Here is a 23393-nt window from a genome sequence, read left to right as displayed (position 1 = left end):
GGGGGGGGCTAGACTAATCCTAAAACATCTTTACAAGAAAAAAAAAACATTCCCAAAACCATGATAATCTAAGCCCCCCCCCCCCCCCCCCCCCCCCGGTTCCGACGCCTAAGTAATGTAGCAGTCATAATTTGATAACTGATGATACCGACAACTCTGAGGTTACCTGGATTTTTTTAATATATAAGCAATACACACTACAGCATTAACTTTCCACTCTCTATTTCCAATCTTTTTCATATGTAACAGTTATTCAATTCAATTCCTCAACCAAAATGCAAATAAAGTTAAAACCGATGGAATAAAATTCAACAGCCTAGAAGGAACTATTAAAGGATAGAAATGTAACAAAATGTGATAAAAAAATATAATTTAATATTTTGGTGGCTTAAATATAATGAGAGAGAGAGAGAGAGTTTTGACAAGATTACATAATAAATGAACTTGTACATTTTTACTGTATGAATTAATATCAAAATTATAATATCAATTAAATATATATTAACCGGTATATAAATAATATATATTCCTTACTACAAGCAGATTTCTATAGACCAAAATAATTACCAGTTCCCAGTAAATTATATAAGTAATATAACATATGATATATAATAACGTCTTTGCAAAATCAAACATTTTCAATATAACATGTTTGTTGTCTTTCTCATAAGGTGAATTTAATCAATATTGATTATATCATTATAAATAGTTAATTTATTGATATGACATAAAATGGTCAAAGTTGAATTACTTCAATTAACAACCAATAACTGCCTCATATGACAATATCAAAAGCAATCTACTACCCCACAAAATATATATTGAGAGACAAGCAAATAAATGTTACTCAGATATTTAGCCGACAACACACTTTTTGATATCATAATTAATCGGTGGTAAATGAAGAAAATAAGACAAGAAATCGCTGCAGGATTCTAATTAAATTTGATGATAGGAGAAACAGAGAATTCTGTGCATGACTGTCCCTGATGTCCCTCCAAAGCACTGGCAATTCTCTCAAGGGCTTTCACTTTTCGTTCCTCCAGTTCTAAGCGTTTCTTTTTCATTGCAATTATTTCTTTCATTCCATTCTCTATAATAATAAAATAATGAACATTTATGAATATATATCTAATTTTTTTTACTGTGTCATTACATATGTTTTAAAAAGACAGAATGAATAAGACTAAAGATATTGTTTGCATAAAACTTGAGACTTTGCTTTAAAAAAGATTTATTATTTGTTTCATATATTCTAACCCACATCATTCTGGGTACATTAATGTACCATAAGGTAGATAAAAAATAGCAGTAGGTAAACAAAGTATTTCTGGTGATGTTAACAACAGGTTAAAAGTTTTACCATAATCTCCAGCTTTCTGTTTGAGTCCCAAACTGCTCCTATTCTTGTTCTTATTTGCTAAAATAAAACAACCAATAACTCTAAATAAATCAAGCCATCCTTAAAGAAAAATGTTTGTTTGGAATTATTGTTCCATGAGGTCTTTAGACCCAGGAAGGAGGGGAGAGAATTCTATTTTATTTTTCAAACCTGAAGCTTAACTTATTAAAAATTGTTCAAAAACAACTATCTCCATATGACAAAAATTAAATCAAATTAAAATCAACAATTAAAAATTTGTTTTTGAATTATCTAAATTGACATCTACTTTATTTTATATGAAAAATAAATTTATTTTTCAACAAAATAAATCTATTATGGTCAGTTCAGTGACAGGAAACAGGAATACTTTTTATTCGGACCTAAGATAAAAAAAAAATTATTTGGCTTTAAAAATCATAAATCATATACCTACATGTACATGTAAGGGTACAAGATGGAGATGGAGAGGGTGGCTATGAACATTCATTCTCAGGTATAATGTTTACTATACAATCTGTAAAAGTTTTAGGTATAGCAAATTATCAATGAACAATTTTAAAAATTAAAAGACGTCAAGTATTAAAAATCAAGAAAAGAAAAAAATGTATTATTATAGAAGGTCATCATGACTGGCTTTGTGATGCATGCTCTCTCTCTCTCTCTCTCTCTCTCTCTCTCTCTCTCTCTCTCTCTCTCTCTCTCTCTCTCTCTCTCTCTCAATTATACCCTATATATAAATGCATGTCACTCTGTACTTTTGAGAATAAAAGAGATTACTATTTTAGGTGGAGTTGAGCATTGTGATAACCATTTTGTCTATTCAACGGAATTGAAACTCTTTCATCGCCATATATTTGTATGCTTATGAAAAAATGCATGCATACCTGTGACCTGATCTGATGACAAAGTCCAGCTACATGTATCTCCCATTGCCCCAGGGGTTTGGATACCTTCAGAAATTGTCATACATGTACTTGAATCTGTCCTGTTACCTTAATGTTAGGAAAAAAATCTAAATGTATTTATAATGACTTAATAATTGTTGATACATTGTATTATCATGTTATAAAAAAATAAATTCATGCTAAGTCTACATGTACATTAAATTTTCTTCTGTTTACAATTACCAAATGCATACTTTTTCAATCATTATTGTTTAAATCCCCCCCCCCAAAAAAAAATCTTTAAAATACCTCTGTCCAAATCTGTCCCTGTATCAGCGCCCCCATCGAGACCATAGGCGTCGGAACCGGGGGGGCTAGGGGGGGCTTAGCCCCCCCACTTTTTTTGCCAAGTTATACCTAACCATTAGAAACATAGCATGATAGAGGGTTCAGCCCCCCCCCCCCCCACTTTTTATCGTAGGAAAGATTATTGTTACTAAATTTAGCTTGAAAGATTGAGAAGTTAGATTCAGAAGCATACTAGCTTCCCCCCCCCCCCCCCCTCCCCCCACGGATTAGGATTTCCATGATTTTGGGAGGGTTTTTTTTCTCAATATTTCTGAGGATTAGTCTAGCCCCCCACTTTCAATTTGCTTCCGACGCCTATGGAGACCATGAATCGCCACCGATGGAATGGTACTAAGAATCTAGGGGAAGACAATTTGAAATTGTAAATCAATCAATTGCCATTCTCAATTATAAACAAATTGGTTTTTTTTCTTTATTAAATAAAAATAGATGATGGGAGGGAGTTATGATGTACATCATGTGCATTTTTTCCAGTTCATCTATTGTTTGTAATATTTAAAATATTCTATATCTTATAAATAGAAATAAATGCATGTATGTACATTTAAACAAAGAAATGATAAAGTGTACGTATTTTCAAGTGCAAACTAAGTAATAAAAAAATCATGAATTTATTTACTCACTGTCAATTCCCATGGCTTGAAATTCACCTCAGGCGGGGGTCCACCTCCTGTTTTGTTAGTTTCCCTCTTTCTGAAAGCCTCCTTCTTCTTAATGGCAGACTGGGCATCCTGGAATCTCTTTTTGGTTTCATCGAGTCTTCTGGTGCAGTTTATTGCAACTGAATTTACTCTAAAAGCATTTTAAAAACAAAATACGATGTTATAGATCCACTACACGACCAGAGACATAAATATTGTTAACGTTATTTGTCTCCGACACGTACAACCCTAGAGTAAACATGTCAAACGCACCGGAATACGATGTCCAGCAGTTTTAAAATATTTTCTCTAATCATAATACCATATATCAAGCTCAAACCATATATCGAATTTGTACACACTTTTACAGAACACTTACCACGTTTTTCTATTATCTGATTATGACATCGACCTAATGAAATAAACGGCGTGTACGATGCAGGAAAACGGGTTTGCTATGTTGAAAATTGTTTTACCTGTGTTTTAGGTATTAAATCAGCGTGTTTAGACGAAAAATGACAAACAATGGGTTTTGTAGCCAGCAGCACGCTTATTTTGTTTTTAATGATGCATACAAAATTAGCCCACATTTCCTCTGAAATGTTCTACTGCCTCAAAACAATGACCCATTTATAATAGATCAGACCGTCTAAACTGCCCGGAAAATTTTCAGCAGATCAAATACGATGTAGTATTCATCGTCGTTAACAACAAAATCTTCTACGGGGTGTGAATTTCAAATAAAATCGGTTGTTTAGGCCCTTGTGTTACAGTAAGAAATGCTCAATTTATGTCCAAAATTGAGAAATATTGGTACGAAAGCGGAAAACAGCTGAGATGTATCACTCATGTTAGTTAGATTAGAACAAGACCATGCTGTTTTGGACAAAGGTTCTCACCATTTTCATAAATTGTATGAAATAATGACGTTTTCTCTACCCCACCCCCCAGAGGCAGGGTCATTGAATTTTTTGCTGACATAATTTCTAGGGTCCACATGATATTAATTAATTTGCGTCATTTTATACATTTTCATACATCACTTGTCAATTTAAAACCAAAAAATCACTGAATATCAAAACACCGTGTAAATGCATACAGTATAACTTTGATCACATTTTCATAAATCAGTGGCCACCGTGTACACCGTGGTGTTAAAAAATCGCTCATAACTTTCTGAAATGAGTAGATATCTTCATAATTTTTTTTAGTCACACAACACAATGAGTATCAATCAATTTATTAATGTTGATTTTGCGATAACAAAAAATGAGTTATATTGCAGGAAAACGGGTTTGCTATGTTAAAAATTGTTTTACCTGTGTTTTAGGTATTAAATCAGCGTGTTCAGACGAAAAATGACAAACAATGGGGTTTTGTAGCCAGCAGCACGCTTATTTTGTTTTTAATGATGCATACAAAATTAGCCCACATTTCCTCTGAAATGTTCTACTGCCTCAAAACAATGACCCATTTATAATAGATCGGACCGTCTAAACTGCCCGGAAAATTTTCAGCAGATCAAATACGATGTAGTATTCATCGTCGTAAACAACAAAATCTTCTACGGGGTGTGAATTTCAAATAAAATCGGTTGTCTAGGCCCTTGTGTTACAGTAAGAAATGCTCAATTTATGTCCAAAATTGAGAAATATTGGTACGAAAGCGGAAAACAGCTGAGAAGTATCACTCATGTTAGTTAGATTAGAACAAGACCATGCTGTTTTGGACAAAGGTTCTCATCATTTTCATAAATTGTATGAAATAATGACGTTTTCTCTACCCCACCCCCCAGAGGCAGGGTCATTGAATTTTCATACATCACTTGTCAATTTAAAACCAAAAAAATCACTGAATATCAAAACACCGTGTAAATGCATACAGTACATTGTATAACTTTGATCACATTTTCATAAATCAGTGGCCACCGTGTACACCGTGGTGTTAAAAAATCGCTCATAACTTTCTGAAATGAGTAGATATCTTCATAATTTTTTTAGTCACACAACACAATGAGTATCAATCAATTTATTAATGTTGATTTAGCGATACCAAAAAATGAGTTATATTGCAGGTGTCATAACAGTATTTCACTAAAGGTTCACGTCAAAACATGGCTGAGCCAAAATAATTCCCGAATTTTCCTTTGAATTCGGGGCGTTTCCGCACGCGACAGGAGCTGATTTTTTTTATGAGCTGAAAAACAATGTGTAAGTGGTCTAACTATCCCATTTTTGTAATAATGCGAGGTCATTTGAATTTTTGATGCGTGTTGTTTCCGGAGGGGGGTGAAAAGGCCCGGGCTTGATTTTCAAGCACATGTGTAACTTCGAGGTAAACAAAGTCTCACGCCTTGCTGGATGCACGTGTGTATTTTGCTAGAAAATTGTAAATGAAGCGTTGTTTAAAAAAATGTCAAGAGGATTTTTTCCAGAAGTTCGTTTTGAATTTTTAATCTGTATCAAAAGTTGTGCAATTTTGGTAAGAATATATAGTACAATTTAATACTGTAGTGCAACCTATATCTGACAATCTGCAGCCATTCTTACAATTGGTAGGACTAATCACCGGCTAATACATGTACGAGATTCAGTTGCGCCAATGTTCCGAAAATTTGGGAAGTATAACAAAAGAAGGAATCGACATATATGACCTATCATAATCTTATTTTCGATCGAAATATTATTTAGAAATTCTGTGTTTTAGATAAATTAAACTTTCCATCAATATGCTGTATTTTTAAAAGAATATACACATAGGTGTCATGCGCATGCTCGTAAAATCAAGACGCCTTTCCTGGAATACCCTATACTTTTCTAAAATTTTGTTAAAATACATCTTGGGATAGCTCTGAAAACATCAGAAACATTGAAAGATCATCCTGAGGAACACTTCCATCACTTATTGTGTCATTACATTTGGACTTTGCTAAAAACTGATCATTTTCAAATTTTTCCTGGGATCGAGGACGTAAGCGGCTCATCACAACGAAGCCATTTCCGGTCAAATGTAAACAACATTAGAGGATGCATACCCTTTGGATTATATGTGTTCCAATAGGGCTGGTAAGATACACACACAACACAAATCAGTGGCAAAAACACCCACCCACTTACCCTTCACGGGATTACTCATTGACATTGGCGGACATAACTGAACTATCAAACAACAAATATACTTGTCTGTACGTATGGGCCAATAAGAACTCCAAACCCAATGTTAATAATGATACTACATACTTCCGATCACTACTACTAGTATTAGCAGGAGTCGAACAGAACCCTGGTCCTCGAACACCAAAGTACCCATGTGCTATCTGTAGCAAAGCATGTAAATGGGGTCAAAGAGCCCTTGCATGTGACGAATGCGACCACTGGTACCATGCCACCTGCACTGGAATAGACACACTAGAATATGCAGATCTAGCAAACACATCTGTGTCCTGGCATTGTGTAGTATGTAACACCTGCAACTACTCAACTGTACTTTACGACCTTTTAGACTCGGCCGACAGTAACACATACTCGGTATTATCATCAAACCAGAGTTATGCTAGCGCGTCGGATTCTCTGATGTCTAGCCCTGGTCATCCACAAGCTGCATCATCACCAAAGCCAAACAAACCAAAGGCCTCACCAACAAAACGTCAGCAGAGTTCACTCAGAATACTCATGATCAATTTTCAGAGTATTAAAAACAAACGTAACGACCTGCAAGTTTTATTGGAATCTACAAGACCAGACGTCATACTTGGAACTGAAAGTTGGCTATCTGACAAGATTCATAGCAAGGAGATCTTCCCAGATTCCCTAGGTTTTAACATCATTCGTAGGGATAGAAAAGGAGACCCGCATGGAGGAGTGATCATAGCAGCACGACATGACCTTGGCCTCACACAGAGTTTATGCAGCGACAAAACAGAACTAATTTCAGGAAACATCAAAATAGGACCTAGGAAACCAATATCACTCAACTGTTTTTATAGACCACCAAATAAACAAGACCTAGAATATATAGATACAGCAGTGGCAGAAATAAAAAACCTGCGAGAGAAAAATAAGAACAACATTTTCCTACTGGGAGGTAACTTCAATCTTCCGGACATTGATTGGACCTCATATGATACCCACAGCAATCAAATACCAGCACAGGTCAACCAAGCGTTCATTAGGATGACCACAGACCTGAGCGTCCAACAATTAGTGAGCAAACCAACAAGAGGCGAGAACACCTTGGACCTTATGTTTACATCCCATCCAGGTCAACTTGAGAGATGTAAGACACTTCCTCCAACCGGAAACAGTGACCACGACATCGTACTATTAGACCTAGCAGCTAAAGCAACAAGACCTAAACCTACTAGTAGAACCATCAATCTGTGGAAAAAAGCCAATATGGAGGGAATTAACAAAAGCCTCACTGATAACTTCACTGAATTTCAGACCACCAACTTCAGTAATATCAACGCAATGTGGAACAAATTCAAGAGCATCATCACGAAAGCAATGACCACACACGTACCAACTAAACAGACCAAGGAGAGATACAGCCACCCTTGGATGAACACACAGTTACGTAAAACTAGCAACAGCAAACAGCCTGCATACTCCAAAGCTAAAAGATCTAAAAACACCAAAGATTGGAAGCGATACAAATTTCTCAAGGCAAAGCTACAGAAAGAATCTAGGATTGCTCATGGGAAATACATGGAAGACATCATAAGCACAGACCACAAGGAGCAACCGAAACGATTTTGGTCCTACATTAAGAGCAGGAAACAAGAATCCACAGGCATTGTTACACTCAAAGACAAAGATGGACTTCTTCACAGCGATACACCAACTAAAGCCTCAATTTTAAACCAGCAGTTTTAATCTGTCTACACCAAAGAAGACATACATAACATGTCACATATGGGACCAAGTCCATTCCAAACTATGGACAACATCAGAGTCAGCCAGGCGGGAGTTTACAAGCTACTCCGTGGACTAAGACCATTCAAAGCCACTGGGCCTGATGAAATTCCAGCCTATATACTCAAAGAAGCAGCTGATCACATATCACCATATCTGACCATAATTTACCAGAAATCTTTGGACGCTGGAGCCATTCCTGACGACTGGCGAGCTGCCAACATTGTCCCAGTCTTCAAAAAAGGAGAAAAACACAAAGCTTCTAATTATCGGCCAGTCTCCTTGACTTCAATCTGCTGCAAACTATTGGAACATATTGTTCACAGCACCATCATGGATCACTTTGACCGCCACCAGATCCTTTGTGACCATCAACATGGTTTCAGATCCAAAAGATCTTGTGAAACACAACTACTGATAACACTAGACGAAATTGGCAAGAATTTAGACCAAGGAGAACAAACAGACATCATCTTGCTCGATTTCTCCAAAGCCTTTGACAAAGTGCCCCACAAGAGACTCCTCCAAAAAATGGACCATTACGGAATACGTGGAGAAACACTCAAATGGATACAAGACTTCCTTAGCAAGAGAACACAATCCGTATTGCTTGAAGGGCATAAGTCCGGCCCCCTAGACGTCATCTCAGGGGTGCCTCAGGGAACAGTCATCGGACCCCTATTATTTCTGGCTTACATTAATGACCTGCCACAATCAACATCTTCTGAGGCAAGGTTATTTGCAGACGATTGCCTAGTTTATAGGAAAATAAAGAAGGTGAAGGATACCGAGACACTTCAAGACGACCTTAACAAACTCCAAGAGTGGGAATCACGATGGCAGATGAATTTCCATCCTGAGAAGTGCATCGTGATACGGATCACCAACAAAAGAAACCCACTGATAAGGAACTATCAACTACATGGCCACACACTAGATGCAGTCGAGCATGGGAAATACCTGGGAGTAACCATAAACCATGATCTACAGTGGAAGACACATATCAACCAGACAGTAGGCAAAGCATCAAGGACACTAGGCTTTCTGAGAAGGAACCTAGGACGGTGTAAACCAGAAGTCAAAGCCAACGCCTACATCCCCATGGTCAGACCAACCCTGGAATACGCCTCCACTGTATGGGACCCTTATCAAGATAACCTTGAAAAAGACCTAGAACAAGTACAGAGAAGGGCAGCTAGGTTCGTGTACAACGAATACCAAGACGTATCCCCAGGCTGTGTCAGCTCCTTAATGAATAGACTAAAATGGGAGCCTCTTAAAGATCGCCGCTGCAAAGACCGACTCACCATGGCATACAAGATACGCAATAGATTGGTGGATATCGACCCCTCTAATTACTACAAACCCGGAGATTCCAGGACCAGAGGAGGCCACCGCATATACCAACAGCGCACTCGAAAAGACTCTACCGGAAAAAGCCACAACAGCAGCTACACTAGAAGAGTTCAAGGCCAGCCTTACCATCCTGCCAGAGGCCTTGACAGGAGCTTCACACATCTAGAACTCCTTGACCCCAGATGTTCATAGTTTTATTTGTAAATAACTTTCTTGTAAATAGTTTTTTTTTATTAAGTGAGGAGGGAAGACCTCATGATTGTACGAGCAAGAGTCACCTATACACTCAAGAAGAGTCCGACTTTGTACTGGAAGAAGAAGAAGGTGAGCTTAATGTTTACAAAATTCGTATGATATATTTGGAGATAATTTCTTTTGATATTCATAAATATTAACAATCTGCCATTAGCTTAAATACTGAAGTAAACTTACTTATCGGTGATGGTTTCCCACGCCTTTTTCTTCATCTCCGAGGTCAAGGATGGCGAAAATTTACCCCGGATGATTTGGTTAAATGACAGACACGCGTCAGCTAAGACACACATTTCTCCCTCCGACCAATTTGGTTTTCGTGGCTTTTATCTGTCATTATAGATCTAGCAGACGATAATGGGCTAAGCGAAAGTATGCAATACGCATGCGTAGCATTCGTTGTTAGGATAGTTTTTGTACCTCCTTCGAAAGAGTTCCAGACTAAACTACGACAAAGTCTACGTGTGTATCTACCTTTACGTGTGTAGTTACGACCTTTAGTAAAACGCAATCTACGCACACGTACATTCGGACGCAAAGTCTACGTTTACGTCTACGTCTACGGCAAAATTTACGACCTTTAGTAAAACTCGACCCTGAACTTTATTTATTTTAAAACAATTGATAAGCAAGTTCTACAACTTATATTAATATCTCTCGTTGGCACGGATGTTAGCGCGAGGGGGTCATTTTCTGTGTGTATTTTCAGGAAAGTGATTGTGTGATACTGGGTTTTTCGGTGCTGACTGTTCGTACCCAATCAACAACCCCCAGAAAACATCGCCCTACCTAAAGATGGATAATACCATAGGTCTAATCATGTTATACCACTCGGGGTTGAGAGTGCAGCCTTATTTTGGGGGTGGGTGGAAGATGATTAAAAAACAAGGAGTAAGATAATAAAATAGGCTTGTGGTGATGAATTTTAAGTGTTATTATTTGTTTAAAATACTAGAATATATATTAATAAGTTAGAAATATAAAAAAAAACCATTATTTCATCTGAATACTGAAATGAAATTAAAATCAGGATCAAGATCCTCAATTGCATACATGTATGGAATTTCAAAGTAGCATAGCCAAAGGCCACGCACGGTCTCAATCAGTTTATCGTAGCCAACAACAAGCCTTCAAAAATTTCTTGACAGAGTTATGTTAGCTACTCATTTTAGTTTACTTGTAATTCAGTATATTTAGAATGTCCAGGGGGTCTTTGTCTATGATAACACTACAAATCAAATTTGTAACGTAAAGTTCTGTACATTTCATCAATGACACAAATAAAATAAACAAGGGGACCGCTAAGCGGCACGAGTTATATTGTGTGGGGGATCCTTTATTTAGGAATATATAGTTATGCAAATGTAAATGAGGAGACAATATTTACTAACCCTCCATTACTACGAATTATACTTTTTTTTTTACCCGTACTAGATCTAAATCCAAAAAATATCAAGTTGTTGATTTGTACTGCTTACTTTTACTTTGGTTTCACAGAAGTGTAGCGGAAGTAGTTAAATCGTAAATTGAATTTCTGTTTAAAATTTTGCTATTTTAGTACTCAACTAATTGACTTGAAAATTAAGAGGGTTTGTCCTTTTACTATGCCAAATAAGTGTATGAAGTTTGATAAATATCCGTGCAAGTGTTTTCTTTTAAACTTGCTTCCAAGCTGAACACACACACACACACACACACACAGAGCAGCGATGCTATATCCCCCTCGCATCAAGTTGCACGACGGGATAATGACACTTGAAGTATTTTATAGTCAGGATCAATATTAATAACATTTTCAATGTAGTGTAACGGCGTCCCAAAACAATTGATCTTTCTATTCTGTATTAGATTTCTATATTTCTGTTTTCGATGCTGTGAAAAGAGATTCTGACGGCACTTTAGATCATGTTTACAAATCGGTTCCCTGAAATATTAAATCCAAAATATTTTATTATATTAGTTTATTCGGTAGATCTTTATAAAGATATGTACGTGTTGTTCTGATGTACGGGTTGTGCTGGTTAAACATTGTATCGGTAATTTTTTGCAAATGAAATTGCCTTAAAGTAAATAAGTCTGATTAATTTCCATCTTTTACACGTATTCTAATTTGTTCAAAATAACACATACAAATTTTAAACAGTGAGTTTGTCTATAAATTCGTAAAAATGTACATCAGTACGGTATGTTCTATGTTTGCAAAAGTAAAAAAAAACACCCCAAAACCAAGCACTGAGTATGATTACTTATTTTATTAAAGTCTGCCTTTATATTCAAACATGTCCAACTTCGGCTTTAGCCAAGGACCTGAAATATTAAGCAATTAATGCTAAATCATTCAATGTTCTTCAAATAAAACGCGATTGAAAAGAACATAAAATATAATGTTCTCACAATTTCTTTGCAAATGTTGCACTCTGGACAGATCTGACAGATGTTCATCTCCTGCAGTTTTCCTGTCAGGTAGCTTGCAATACCGTAGTTCTCTATTTAAGTACAAACTTTAATTTATGAATATATAATGTCCTCAACTCTGATTAAATAACAAATGTATGGTAGTGTTTAATTGTTTTTATTTCAGTTCGTCATATTGTGCAAATTTAATAGCTTTTTTCGCACACTAACCCATATCGGTTTTTTAGTATTTCTTTCTTTCTCTTTTTTTGACATGAAAATGATCACAATAAAAGCGACAAATACCTAGATACACTATATACTAGCGGAAAAAGAAACTGTGCATTATAAAATTTAGTGTCATTTTTCGATATCTATTGTTTGTATTTATAAAATTTAAACAATCGATAATGGTAATGTTTTTGACAATATCGGATGGTAACCGTCCGGGTGCACGGACTTTTTCATGGTTAGTGAGCACCTGTTGTTTATTGAAAAATTGTACGCACGAGTTTTAAGGGCCAATACTGTTTGAAATAAGAACTGTGAAGGATTTGTTTTTAACTTTTTTAGTTAAGGAAATCACTTTAGTTTCGATAAAATTTACCCCTGTCATGCCACGACTCAACGAAAACCAACGTAATCGTGCTGTTGGGATGCTGCAAGCTGGAATGGCGCAAAATACTGTAGCAAGACACTTTGGAGTTCATTGGAACACCATCCAGTCATTATATGGAGACGTTTTCAACAATCTGGCAACACTCAGGATCGACTGCGCTCTGGGCGACCTCGTGTGACGTCACATCCAGTGCTTCGACCAATTAGTCCAAGAACTGTGCGTAATCGCCTGCGCGAGCAAAACATCAGACCAAGACGTCCAGCAGTGCGCCCAGTACAGCTTCAACGTCATCGTATTGGCAGACTAGCGTGGTGCACACGACATCTGCGATTCAGAATACAGGACTGGGCCAATATTCTCTTCACTGGTGAATCTAGATTTTATTTGGATAGCAGTGATGGCCGTTGTAGGGTGTATTGTCGCGTTGGGGAGCGTTACCAGGACGCTTGTGTTGTGCAAAGTCGACAATTTGGTGGAGGTAGCGTTATGGTGTGGGGTGGAATATCAGCACGTGGAAGGACCCCTCTACAGATTGTCAATGGAAATCTCACCGGCGTACGCTATCGAGATGAAATTATTCAGCGTCATGTGATACCCTTCATACAGAGACATCAAAATCACATCACTCTGCAGCAAGACAACGCAAGGCCACACGTTGCACGTGTGGTCATGGACTTGTTTGTTCAAAAGAATGTCGATGTCTTGCCTTGGCCAGCTGTTTCCCCCGATTTGTCGCCGATCGAGCACGTCTGGGATGAAATGGAAAGACGTTTACGTCGTATACCAAATCAGCCAGTGACATTGGCTGATTTAGGCCAGGCTTGAACCAACATCTGTAACAACATCCCTCAAGCATTTCTAGATCTGAACACTTTAGTGGCATCAATGAGGCGTCGCTGTCAAGCATGCGTGAACGCAAATGGTGGTCACACGCGTTATTAATTTTGTTAATTTAATTTCAAATAACAGTGCCTTTCGAGTGTGCTGAAATTGACGTTATTCGACGTTGACATTAATGTGCTATGAAATGTTGTTACGAATACATGTGTTAACAGTATTACAAAAATAAAATTTGTTCGTTGTAATTTTTAAATATTTTTTCATATATTAAATAACGCACAGTTTCTTTTTTCCGATAGTATATATGGCACTGGGCCAATAATCAATGTACAATCGACCCAGATCAATAGGTTAATTATTTTACCTGGCTCGTAATAGTCGTACACAATGATGGGTACTCCCTGTGACTCAGTGACCTTGTCCACGCGGTTACCTGTCACGTCAAAACACACCCAGTTCCTCCTCAGCTGTGTTGTTATTAAAATCGTGTAAAGAATGTCATATCACATGTACATGTATATGATATCTAAATTTAAACATATTGGTTTCTATCAGTGAACCTACAGAAAATCTTAATCTGCATGTACCTTTATGAGTAGTATTATGATAGACATAAATGATTTTTTATTAGCTAAACGATTATCATACCATATTGTCAAAAAGTTTTTAAGCTGCAATTTAAGCTCACTTACAGAACAACATTTTCTTACGTACATTTTTAAAATACAACACAAGTTTATCCGACATTGCCTCTTTATGATCGAGCCCCCGTGCGTTAGTTTTAGATAGGTCCCCTTTAAATCCACACGGAAGTCCAACTTCAGCAAGCACCATCCCATTGTCTTTGTTATCTTTTCTCCTTAAAAAAAACAATATCTTGCTGAAAAAACAAGTATTTTCTAATAGGAAATCAACTGTCAACACTTTGGCCACGTTTTCATAAACCACTCCTCTATCGATTTAATTTTCAAGAATAAGTTAAAATGAGTTAGTTCAAAGTAATGAACAACGCGTTTTAAGATACAATCAATTATATGAATAGATACAGATGTATATAAAGTAACAAAACAAAAAGCTTTTAGATATTTCCTACACAGAGCGATAATGTTAAAAGTCAAATTAAGACTTATAGATAGCACAAATTAACTAGAAGATAATGGGATATTAACTGTTTTGGAATTGACTACAAAAGAAATCCTTATCTTTAATTATCTTTTATATATCATACCCCTCCACCCTCAGAATATAAATATAATTTTCTGTAAGAACGTTAATTTTTCAATAGAAATAAACACTGCATCACTCTGCTGCCAAGTTCAAGTTTAGTCATTCACCCAAATCAAAACGTGGACACCACTCTCCACCTCTGTATGTTAAGTGTCCCTTTATTATACGAAATGTAAAGAAATTATTACTCTAAATATACCCGATGATGTATATTTTTCATCTTTGATTTTTTACCTTATACAAACATTAACTGTGATTTTGTCAAATGTTTGCTTAGATGACGATATTGTTGTATTGATTTCAAAGGTTGAATCCCCGCTTTTCATGACATTATATTTCACAGTAGTCTGAAATGCATGTAAAAAAGATAAGTGCTTGATATAATGACATTTTAAAATAAAGTATTTTATTTGAATTCATTTTAATCAATCGAAGCTAGAAAATGTCGCTTACATCAACCAAAACGAGTCCTTTCCCCTTTACTTTTATCTCCACATGTTTTGTTCTTTTGTCTAACTAGAAAATAATTGCATACAGACCATATTATTTTTATTTTTATTAGTTTATCATACTGAATTTTATCTTATTATATGAAAATGTATAATCATTTATTATTCATATTTACTAATTTTACGGTTTGGAGGACCTTACCTCAATTCTTTGAACAAGTAGCCTATTTTTCCTGTTTACATGTACCGTTTTTTCTTTGAAGTCAGTTTTCACTTTTACCTCAGCATCTACGCTCGATTGTTGAAGCAAGCTAGAAAATTTGGCAAGTGCATGGAGGGATACAACTGTGTCCTGTATAAATATGAGAAATTAACAAAAACATAATAGTATACAGTTGTTGACTGGGGTAGAGGGCAACTGTTGATCTGTTGGACCGGCCCTCAGACTGTTTCCCAAGGCCAAAGGCCGCGGGCAACAGTTTGCGAGCCGGTCCGACAAGTCAACTGTTGCCCGAGACACAGTAAACAACAGTTTTGTTATACCCCTTCTAATCAATAACACTTTTTCAAGGAATGTGACGTCACCGGTCAACAGTCGATTTTAACAGTTCCAATCCAACAGTTCCAGTCCAACAGTCAAAATGCTTGACTTTTTTTTAGTAAATAGTTATATAATAACTATTTTACAAGGGTATAACAATGGTTGTTATTCATATTTCTATAATTTATTTTCAAAATAACCCTCATGTAAATATATCAACATTATTAAACCCTATAAAAGTATGTCTAGTAATGAACAAATCAGTAAAGGAACGTTGTTTTTTGCCCTTCACGTATGATAAGAAGCAAACTTTCTGTATTGTTAAATTTGCAATTTTCCGATTAATAAATATCAACTTCTAAGTAAAATAATGTTCAAATGTACAAGATTCAGGAGATTATGTAATGATTTTAAAACTGATAAGAACTAACTGTTTATGCACATCTTGTGCGTTCAATTGTACCTGTGTTGATGAGTAACCTCCTTGGGGATTCCGTTGGGAGACAAGCCAGTTCACTATTTTTATGCCCTGTGACATGTCCTTCTTTTCGGCAAGATACAGTAATGCATACGCTGACGTTTCTATGTCAATTGGTCTTGCTCTCGGATTTGGAGACTGCCAGCTCAGTTTTTGTTTGTATACCCGATTGCCGTTGTTTTGCCAAAACAAATATTTGCCTAAATCAAAAAAAGTTTTCGAGTTTGGGTATTTGAAAATTCAAATTCTTGCAGTTTCATTTCACATTCCAAATATCAAAATATAACTAAAAGCTACGTTGTTATAAAGGCACACGAAAAATAACATACCTTGGAAATTTGCTTGTGTTTTTAAATCGGCGTACACACGTTTTGCTTTATCAGAGTAACCAGCTTTTTGTAACACATAGCTGGTTAGAGCCATTCCATGTTTACTCCCTCGCAATCCATTTATATTGCTTGATCTTGTTATAAACTGCATCGCCTTAGTTTTTGCAGTAGCTATTTTTGTCTAATTGGGAAGGATAAAGATATAAAATCAAACTGAATATGAAGCCTTCTGTGTTTATCAGAGGTCAAAGGTATTTTCTTTCTTTACCTTAAATTCCGAAAAATCTTTGAACTCTAACAATGTCAAGAGAACATAAGCAGTCATTGTAACTCGAGATGCTCTAACACCTCCCTGAAAATAAATATATTCTGTTACTATGCACAACTAGATACTAAAACATTGTCTTACATACAATTTAAGAGTTTACCTTTGTGGACATTTTATTTATATTATTAGAACTCTTGTTACATGTACCTGCATTTGGTATTGAATAACTCGTCCATTTTCAGCAAATGAGCCATCTGTGTTTTGTTGCCGTAATAACCAGTTTAAACCTTTAACAAAGATTCCTTTCTCTACTGGTATAAAATCATCAGCTTGGTGGAAGCACATCAAAACGAACGATGTCAGCCTAGTGAAATATTTTTCGAATATATAAAACCGACAAATGGAATGTAAACATGAACCGATAAACTATTGTGAACTTCGGCAATTTTACATGAATGACAGATAATATTTTAATTCACCAAGTACTCCCACGTCTGTCACGGTTTCCCCATATACTGAATGAACCATCATGTCTGCGCCAACGGAGTTCTCTGTCAACGCCTGAAAAAGGATATGAAAGGATTCTTATCATATATATTATTCCAACATTCAATACGTTCAAGGACGGATAAACAACTATAAATTTCCCAAATTTATACAGCATTCTAAAAAAAAACCAAACAAACATTGCAATTACTCTCAGATTAACATATACCAGAAGAAAATAATAGATATATAAAACACAGAAAATTCACCTTAGTGGAGCTCCACATCCGACCAAGTTTGAACTCACGACCTTTGGAACCTACTATTCTAGCAGTGGGCAGCCATCACCGGTATGTATGTATTCATGAAATGTGGTTCGTGACGATCCTCTCAGAATGCCGTTTGTCTACATTCCAAGTCAATCTTAAAGACCGTGTAGTGAGTGACCAGCGCGCTAAGTTCCGTCCTTTGTCGAAAGGAAGATTTAAGTCTTCCATAAATAGCCGAGTGGTTAGAGTGCTGGCTGCTCTCTGTTAGGAGAGTATATTCCGAAGGTCCAAACGTGGGTTCAAACGTGCGGACGTGGAGCTCCAATAAGGTGAATTTTGTCTGAGCTTTATATATCTAAATTCATCACTTTGGACAAGTACTAGTATGTGGTCATATGAAAGTTTTTGCAATGTTTGTGTGTGTGTGTGTATATATATATATATATATATATATATATATATATATATATATATATATATATATATATATATATATATATATATATATATATATATAATCAGATTTTACTATTAGTCACAAGCAAGAACTGGATAAACAAATGCAATTGACGTTAATACGTTAGAAACTAAGGAAACAGTTTTCGAATGGAAATCTTACTGTCGCGTACCTGTATAGCATATGTAAGTGAATGAGCGGATAAAAATCAATTATATCCGTTAAATCCTTTTCACAACAGGCAGTTGTACATTGCACATGTCTGGCTGGGTGTGACTCGGATTAAACGGACACACGTCGGCATCAAAAGAAGGAGACCGGTCAAGTACAGTGAAAGAAATTCATGAGTATTGTATAAAACCCAAGCAAACTCATAAAGAAACAATTCATGTAAAGACGGTTGTTTGTTGTAAGCTCCTCCTTAGTTTTGCACGAGGGTGATAAGCATCATATTTTCTTAATCTGGTAACATTTCAAGTGATTTTAACAGTTATGCCATTCTTTAGTTAAATTTAGAAAAATCTTCAAAAGTTCGGACTCTTCGAAAAGAAAATGCTTTTGAAGACAGAGTAAACCCATCGAAACGTTTTGTAGATATTATTTTTCGGTCAACATAATCTATTTAGCTCCATTATCTCCACTCCAACTGCTGTTTAAATAACATAAGTAATAAGTGTCATCTCATCAACGAAATTCTTTGAAATTAGACTACATATCAAGTACCCTGATTCGTCATTTAAGGTAGCTCCGAATTAAGCCGGACAAATATTAAATAGCACAGACATAAAAAAATTATGTTACATATCAATCGATGCATTTGATGATGAAGGGTAAAACATGATGTGTTTCAAAATAAAAAAAACCTGAGTATTGGAGTAAAGTTCACACATTTTTATTTAATCATGGAGGAAAAATATGAGTCTTTAAGTAAGTTAACAGATGTGTAAAGCAAAATAAGATCTAGGTCAGTATGTGGAAATATTCTTGTTAATATTACAAATGATTAAACGATTTTACTTATTATTTCGGAATATCAAGGTCGCAGTATCTGTTCTTTAAGTCCCTTTCACAAAGTGCACACGAACAGAAGCGACAAAATATTCGTAAACTCTTGCCAAAATAATCGCAGATGAAAAAGAACTCGCTCGAAACTCGCACTATTTAGAGCGACCGTTGTTCGACGTAAACGCAAGGGATCTTGCGTTATATTTTGCATCAATATGCGACTTTTGTACAAATAAAGCAAGTGTTGTAAGAAAATACTTAGGATCGCAGACCAGAGGATCGGACGATTAAACGTGCACAATTGCGATTGGACGTGCGACGCTCGTCCGATCATGCGTTTCCTTATACGAATCACTTGGGATATATATACCGCCCGTTTCTGACGCTCTTCCGTAGACATTGCTGAATTCAAGAGAAGATATTGTTCAAGAATCGCGTCTGAATAATATATAATGTGCATTTTCACTATTTTGAGGAAACTTGATGCGACTACAAAAATGCATGAAATGAATGCGAAAGCTCGTGCAACGTATGCGAATGCTCGTGCGAAGTCAAAAGATTCAGATCGCGAAGTGTTATGAAGTGCTCTTGCGCCAAATGTGAAATGGGCTTTAAGGTGCTTCTAGAATAGGCGCACGAGCACTTTAGAATAAAATTATTTGTATACATTATAAAGACACTGCAGAATATAATATATTTTTTTTTATATTTTCAATATTTTAAAGGGGCATGGTCACGATTTTGGTCAAATTTTATTTTTCTGTTTTTATTATTTGCAATGCTTTAGGAATGCATTTCTAATGATCAAATGAAATTTGGGTGCCAGTCGTTGAGTTTTAAGCAAGATACAGGGCTCATAATTCTTCGTCATGTAAACAAGGCTTTTTGTTTACATAGGTTCAATATACGAGTAAACAATCTCTTTCAAGCTGGTTTGTCAATCTTATTATTCTTTTTTAAGCATAAATAAACAGTTCTTAACGATTAATACATTCATTTTTAGGTATAAAACTGGAATTTTCACTTCAACATTCAAAATGTAAACAAACGCTATGTTTACATAGCGAAGAATTTCAAGCTCTGTAACTTGCTTTTAACTCAACAAATGACACTCAAATATCGGTTTTAACTCAACAAATGACACTCAAATATCGGTTGCCTTTTAAAAATGCCTTTCTGAAACATTGTAAATATTAAAATCGGAAAAAAATTTTTGACCAAAATCGTGACAATGCCCTTTTAAAACATTTTGAGCAAAGTCTCGTTTGCTCACAAAAAGTCGTCGAATCATGTGTACACGTATTTCCGTTACAGAAACACTCAAGTTATCACAACAGGTACTTAGATAATTTAGCGTTATTTGTGCAATCTTAATCACAAAAATGCCAAGCTCTTCTGATTGTGATCGTTAACTTGATCAAATACGTAAAACAATTCTTAACTTTACAACATTAGCACTCTAATGTCTGTCTCAAGATATTTGCCGCATATTTCCTTAATTAATTCGATATTTATAAATACCTCTAGGTGCAGACGATGTTCATTCAATAGTATGAAAAAAAGCCCTAATTTCCCCCTTTGAACTCCCCCCCCCCCCCCCCCCCGCCAGCTTGTCGGGTATCATTACACGCCTAAAAATAAAAAAGTCTTCGAGGGTTTTCCATTGCCAAGGAGATGAAGACGCCCCGATGATAACGTTGAAAATTTGTGGGAGGTGTCCCAGGTACTTCCGAATGGAGAAAAGATGTCAACATTCCCCATTATAAATCTCCGTAGGAAATCTGTTATCGTTCCTGTGATTTTTTACAAGAGAAAAATGATTATGTGTGAATGAAGTTATCTTGGAAATTTTCCCTTTCATCGATTTCAATTGCCCTTCTGTCACAGATTTGAGTATCTTCATTAAAAATCGTTCAAATAAGCGGCTTAAATATCTTGGGACAGACTTCAAGCAATTTTTCTATATGCTTGGCTTAAAATCAATTAAAACCATGTGGAACAATAGCTGTCCAAGATATCCTCTTTGACAAGTCCCATTTCATTATCATAATCGGGATAAATTGTCAAGTGTTTTAAAATTATAGTTTTCATAGATATTTATATTGAAAAAATCGAACATTTTTTTTCAAATCTAGTTCTCGGAACACCTTGCAAATTTTCATCATCAAATGGATGTTTTCACGTCATTTGCAATTCAAAAGATGCAGCGTAAATTTTTCACAGCCGTATTTTTCAACCAGACAAGAAAGATGACACATTCAGAATTCCATTGTCACAATAAATTATTTGTCTGAAATCGTGTAATTAAAAAAAAATTATCTCTGAGGATTAAAAAAATGAACAACAAAGTGATTGAACGGGAACTTATATATACCATTACTATTAAATCGATTAAAAATGTTTCATATGAAGTGGGTAAAGGAAGGTAAAAAATGTGTATTAATTCTATATCGGTATATTAATAATGAAGTTATGAAATTTGAAAATATTTGTGATCTTTGGGGGTAAACCGGTGAACCAACTGCAAATGCCATCCAAAATTGTTGTCATCTCATCACAAAGAAAAAAAGTAAGTACCGCTATTGATATTTGTAACTGCTTTCCTTTTCATGTCCGTTGATAACTGTTTTGTACTTTTGAGATAATGTATAACGTAAATATTTGGTGCTAGAAACATCATTGTCTGCTCGCCACACCCACTGGGGGAACGTATTAAATGATCGAGTCCATTAATACTTGGTGCCAGAATATCTCCTGAAAAATACGATTTAAAATAAGTACCTTAAGTTTTTTTTTTATATTAAACATATATAATACCCATAAATACACAGTAGCATTAATGTGAAACTATAATCGAAAACCATATTAATCTTTTTAACAAGAGGCCCAGGGGCCACATCGCTCACCTGAACTACAGTTCTCGTAACCCCTTTCGAAAGTTTTAAATGTGAAACTCCTGTTAATATTGTAAAACTCGCAAAATATTTCATATATTCCAAGACTTGACATTTATACAAACAATCTAAAAAGAAGCATCGTTTTTGAAAACCATATGCCATTGGTAAGATCTAAGATGCATCAACTGACCATTCTTATTATCCTAGGTCTTAACGTATTAGAGAAACTGTAAAATGAACTATAAATAATAATAAAACGTAGAAGACCTAGATTTGAGGATATGAAGATAGATAATGCTTAAATAGTAAAATAACTAAATGTAGTAGTGTATTTCTTGAGAAGAAGATTTTAACACAATTTCCTTAGAATCTATATTGGGCCTTAGTATTGGTCCGTGAGCCACGGGTTTTACAAGTTAAAATTTACTCTATCTGAGGACGCTTCCATAGTAATCTCTCAAGTTGTAGCATTACATTTCTTAAGCTGCAAGTTTATGGCTCCCGGTCTGAAAAAAAATCGAATGGACGACCTTGGAGCTACAGTTTCGTACGTGTTAAAAAATTGCAATTTACGGCGCACCAAAATTTGCTCTAGTTTTGGACTGATTCATCTTATGTCCGAACACATTCTGTACAAATATAATATTCCTAAAACGGCTATGTAGGTCACTATATGTATTTATTAATATTACTGAAACACGTGGTAGTGTTTGTTTATTCTTTGCATCAATTGGTTGTTATTATTGTCACCTAGGTATTCATAGTACGGGCTATGAATGACCGTGAAAATTATTGTGTATTAGTAAAATAAAAACCATTCGAAGGTTCTTTTTCGTGCAGTCAAGACACGTTTTGTCATTTTTTGATGAACGACTCTGGCGACGAAATTTTTCTATAAGAAAAAGGCGAAATCAACCAAACTCAAAAAGAAGCTGTTGGAAACCCTCCACTGGATATTGCCGACGTGGTAAAGCTCGTCACAGGCGTTTGTCAGACACAATTTTAAAATTTATCGGGTCAGCTCAAAGCAGAACAGCTGGAGTCTATCACTAAAAAATAAAAATAAAATTCTATTTTAAAAATTAAATCTGAAGGGAACCGTTCATAGTACGAATTTAATGCCGAGATTCTCGAGGGTCTAGATAAACTGGAAACAAGAGCTTTTGACTTTACAGATAGCGAGTCATTTCATATGAAAATTGCGGAAAAAAAAATTAAAACCGCATATTCGAATCGCTGATTCCTCTCCAGCGTGGTGGTAATTTTTTTTTTAGAAAAAGTGATAATAATGATTGTATTGTATCTAGATTTAGCATTTGCTTCAACTGGAAGTCA

The 23393-nt window shown here is 35.6% G+C and overlaps 2 protein-coding genes across 3 annotated transcripts in view; both read right to left on the bottom strand.

The window, feature by feature from the left end:
- Positions 1 to 157: 157 nt before the first annotated feature.
- On the bottom strand, positions 158 to 10395 carry LOC105331836 (uncharacterized). The gene is made up of 8 exons (XM_066088663.1): positions 9980 to 10395; positions 3261 to 3429; positions 2945 to 2975; positions 2578 to 2622; positions 2269 to 2376; positions 1818 to 1898; positions 1364 to 1420; positions 158 to 1093 (listed from the first exon to the last, which is right to left on the bottom strand). The coding sequence occupies exons 1-6, from the start codon at positions 10090 to 10092 to the stop codon at positions 1858 to 1860; spliced, it is 507 nt and encodes a 168-aa protein (XP_065944735.1). The 5' UTR covers positions 10093 to 10395; the 3' UTR covers positions 158 to 1093; positions 1364 to 1420; positions 1818 to 1857.
- Positions 10396 to 12031: 1636 nt separating this feature from the next.
- Positions 12032 to 23393, bottom strand: part of LOC136276280 (CD109 antigen-like) — a 58374-nt gene continuing 47012 nt past the window's right edge. Inside the window, exons 24-36 of one of the 2 annotated variants that reach the window (XM_066087857.1) lie at positions 21739 to 21915; positions 17424 to 17505; positions 17152 to 17308; positions 16945 to 17028; positions 16677 to 16857; positions 16333 to 16547; positions 15531 to 15680; positions 15333 to 15395; positions 15114 to 15226; positions 14367 to 14511; positions 14017 to 14119; positions 12194 to 12285; positions 12032 to 12106 (exon numbers count right to left, since the gene is read on the bottom strand). In XM_066087857.1, coding sequence (XP_065943929.1) covers positions 12095 to 12106; positions 12194 to 12285; positions 14017 to 14119; positions 14367 to 14511; positions 15114 to 15226; positions 15333 to 15395; positions 15531 to 15680; positions 16333 to 16547; positions 16677 to 16857; positions 16945 to 17028; positions 17152 to 17308; positions 17424 to 17505; positions 21739 to 21915 — 1574 coding nt within the window. In that variant the 3' untranslated portion in view covers positions 12032 to 12094. The remainder of the gene's footprint in view (positions 12107 to 12193; positions 12286 to 14016; positions 14120 to 14366; positions 14512 to 15113; positions 15227 to 15332; positions 15396 to 15530; positions 15681 to 16332; positions 16548 to 16676; positions 16858 to 16944; positions 17029 to 17151; positions 17309 to 17423; positions 17506 to 21738; positions 21916 to 23393) is intronic. The other variant, XM_066087858.1, reaches the window with a different exon arrangement.

Source organism: Magallana gigas, chromosome 6, assembly GCF_963853765.1.
Source record: "Magallana gigas chromosome 6, xbMagGiga1.1, whole genome shotgun sequence".
Classification (NCBI taxonomy): Eukaryota; Metazoa; Mollusca; class Bivalvia; order Ostreida; family Ostreidae; genus Magallana; species Magallana gigas.
This window is presented reverse-complemented; position numbering and strand designations above follow the sequence as displayed.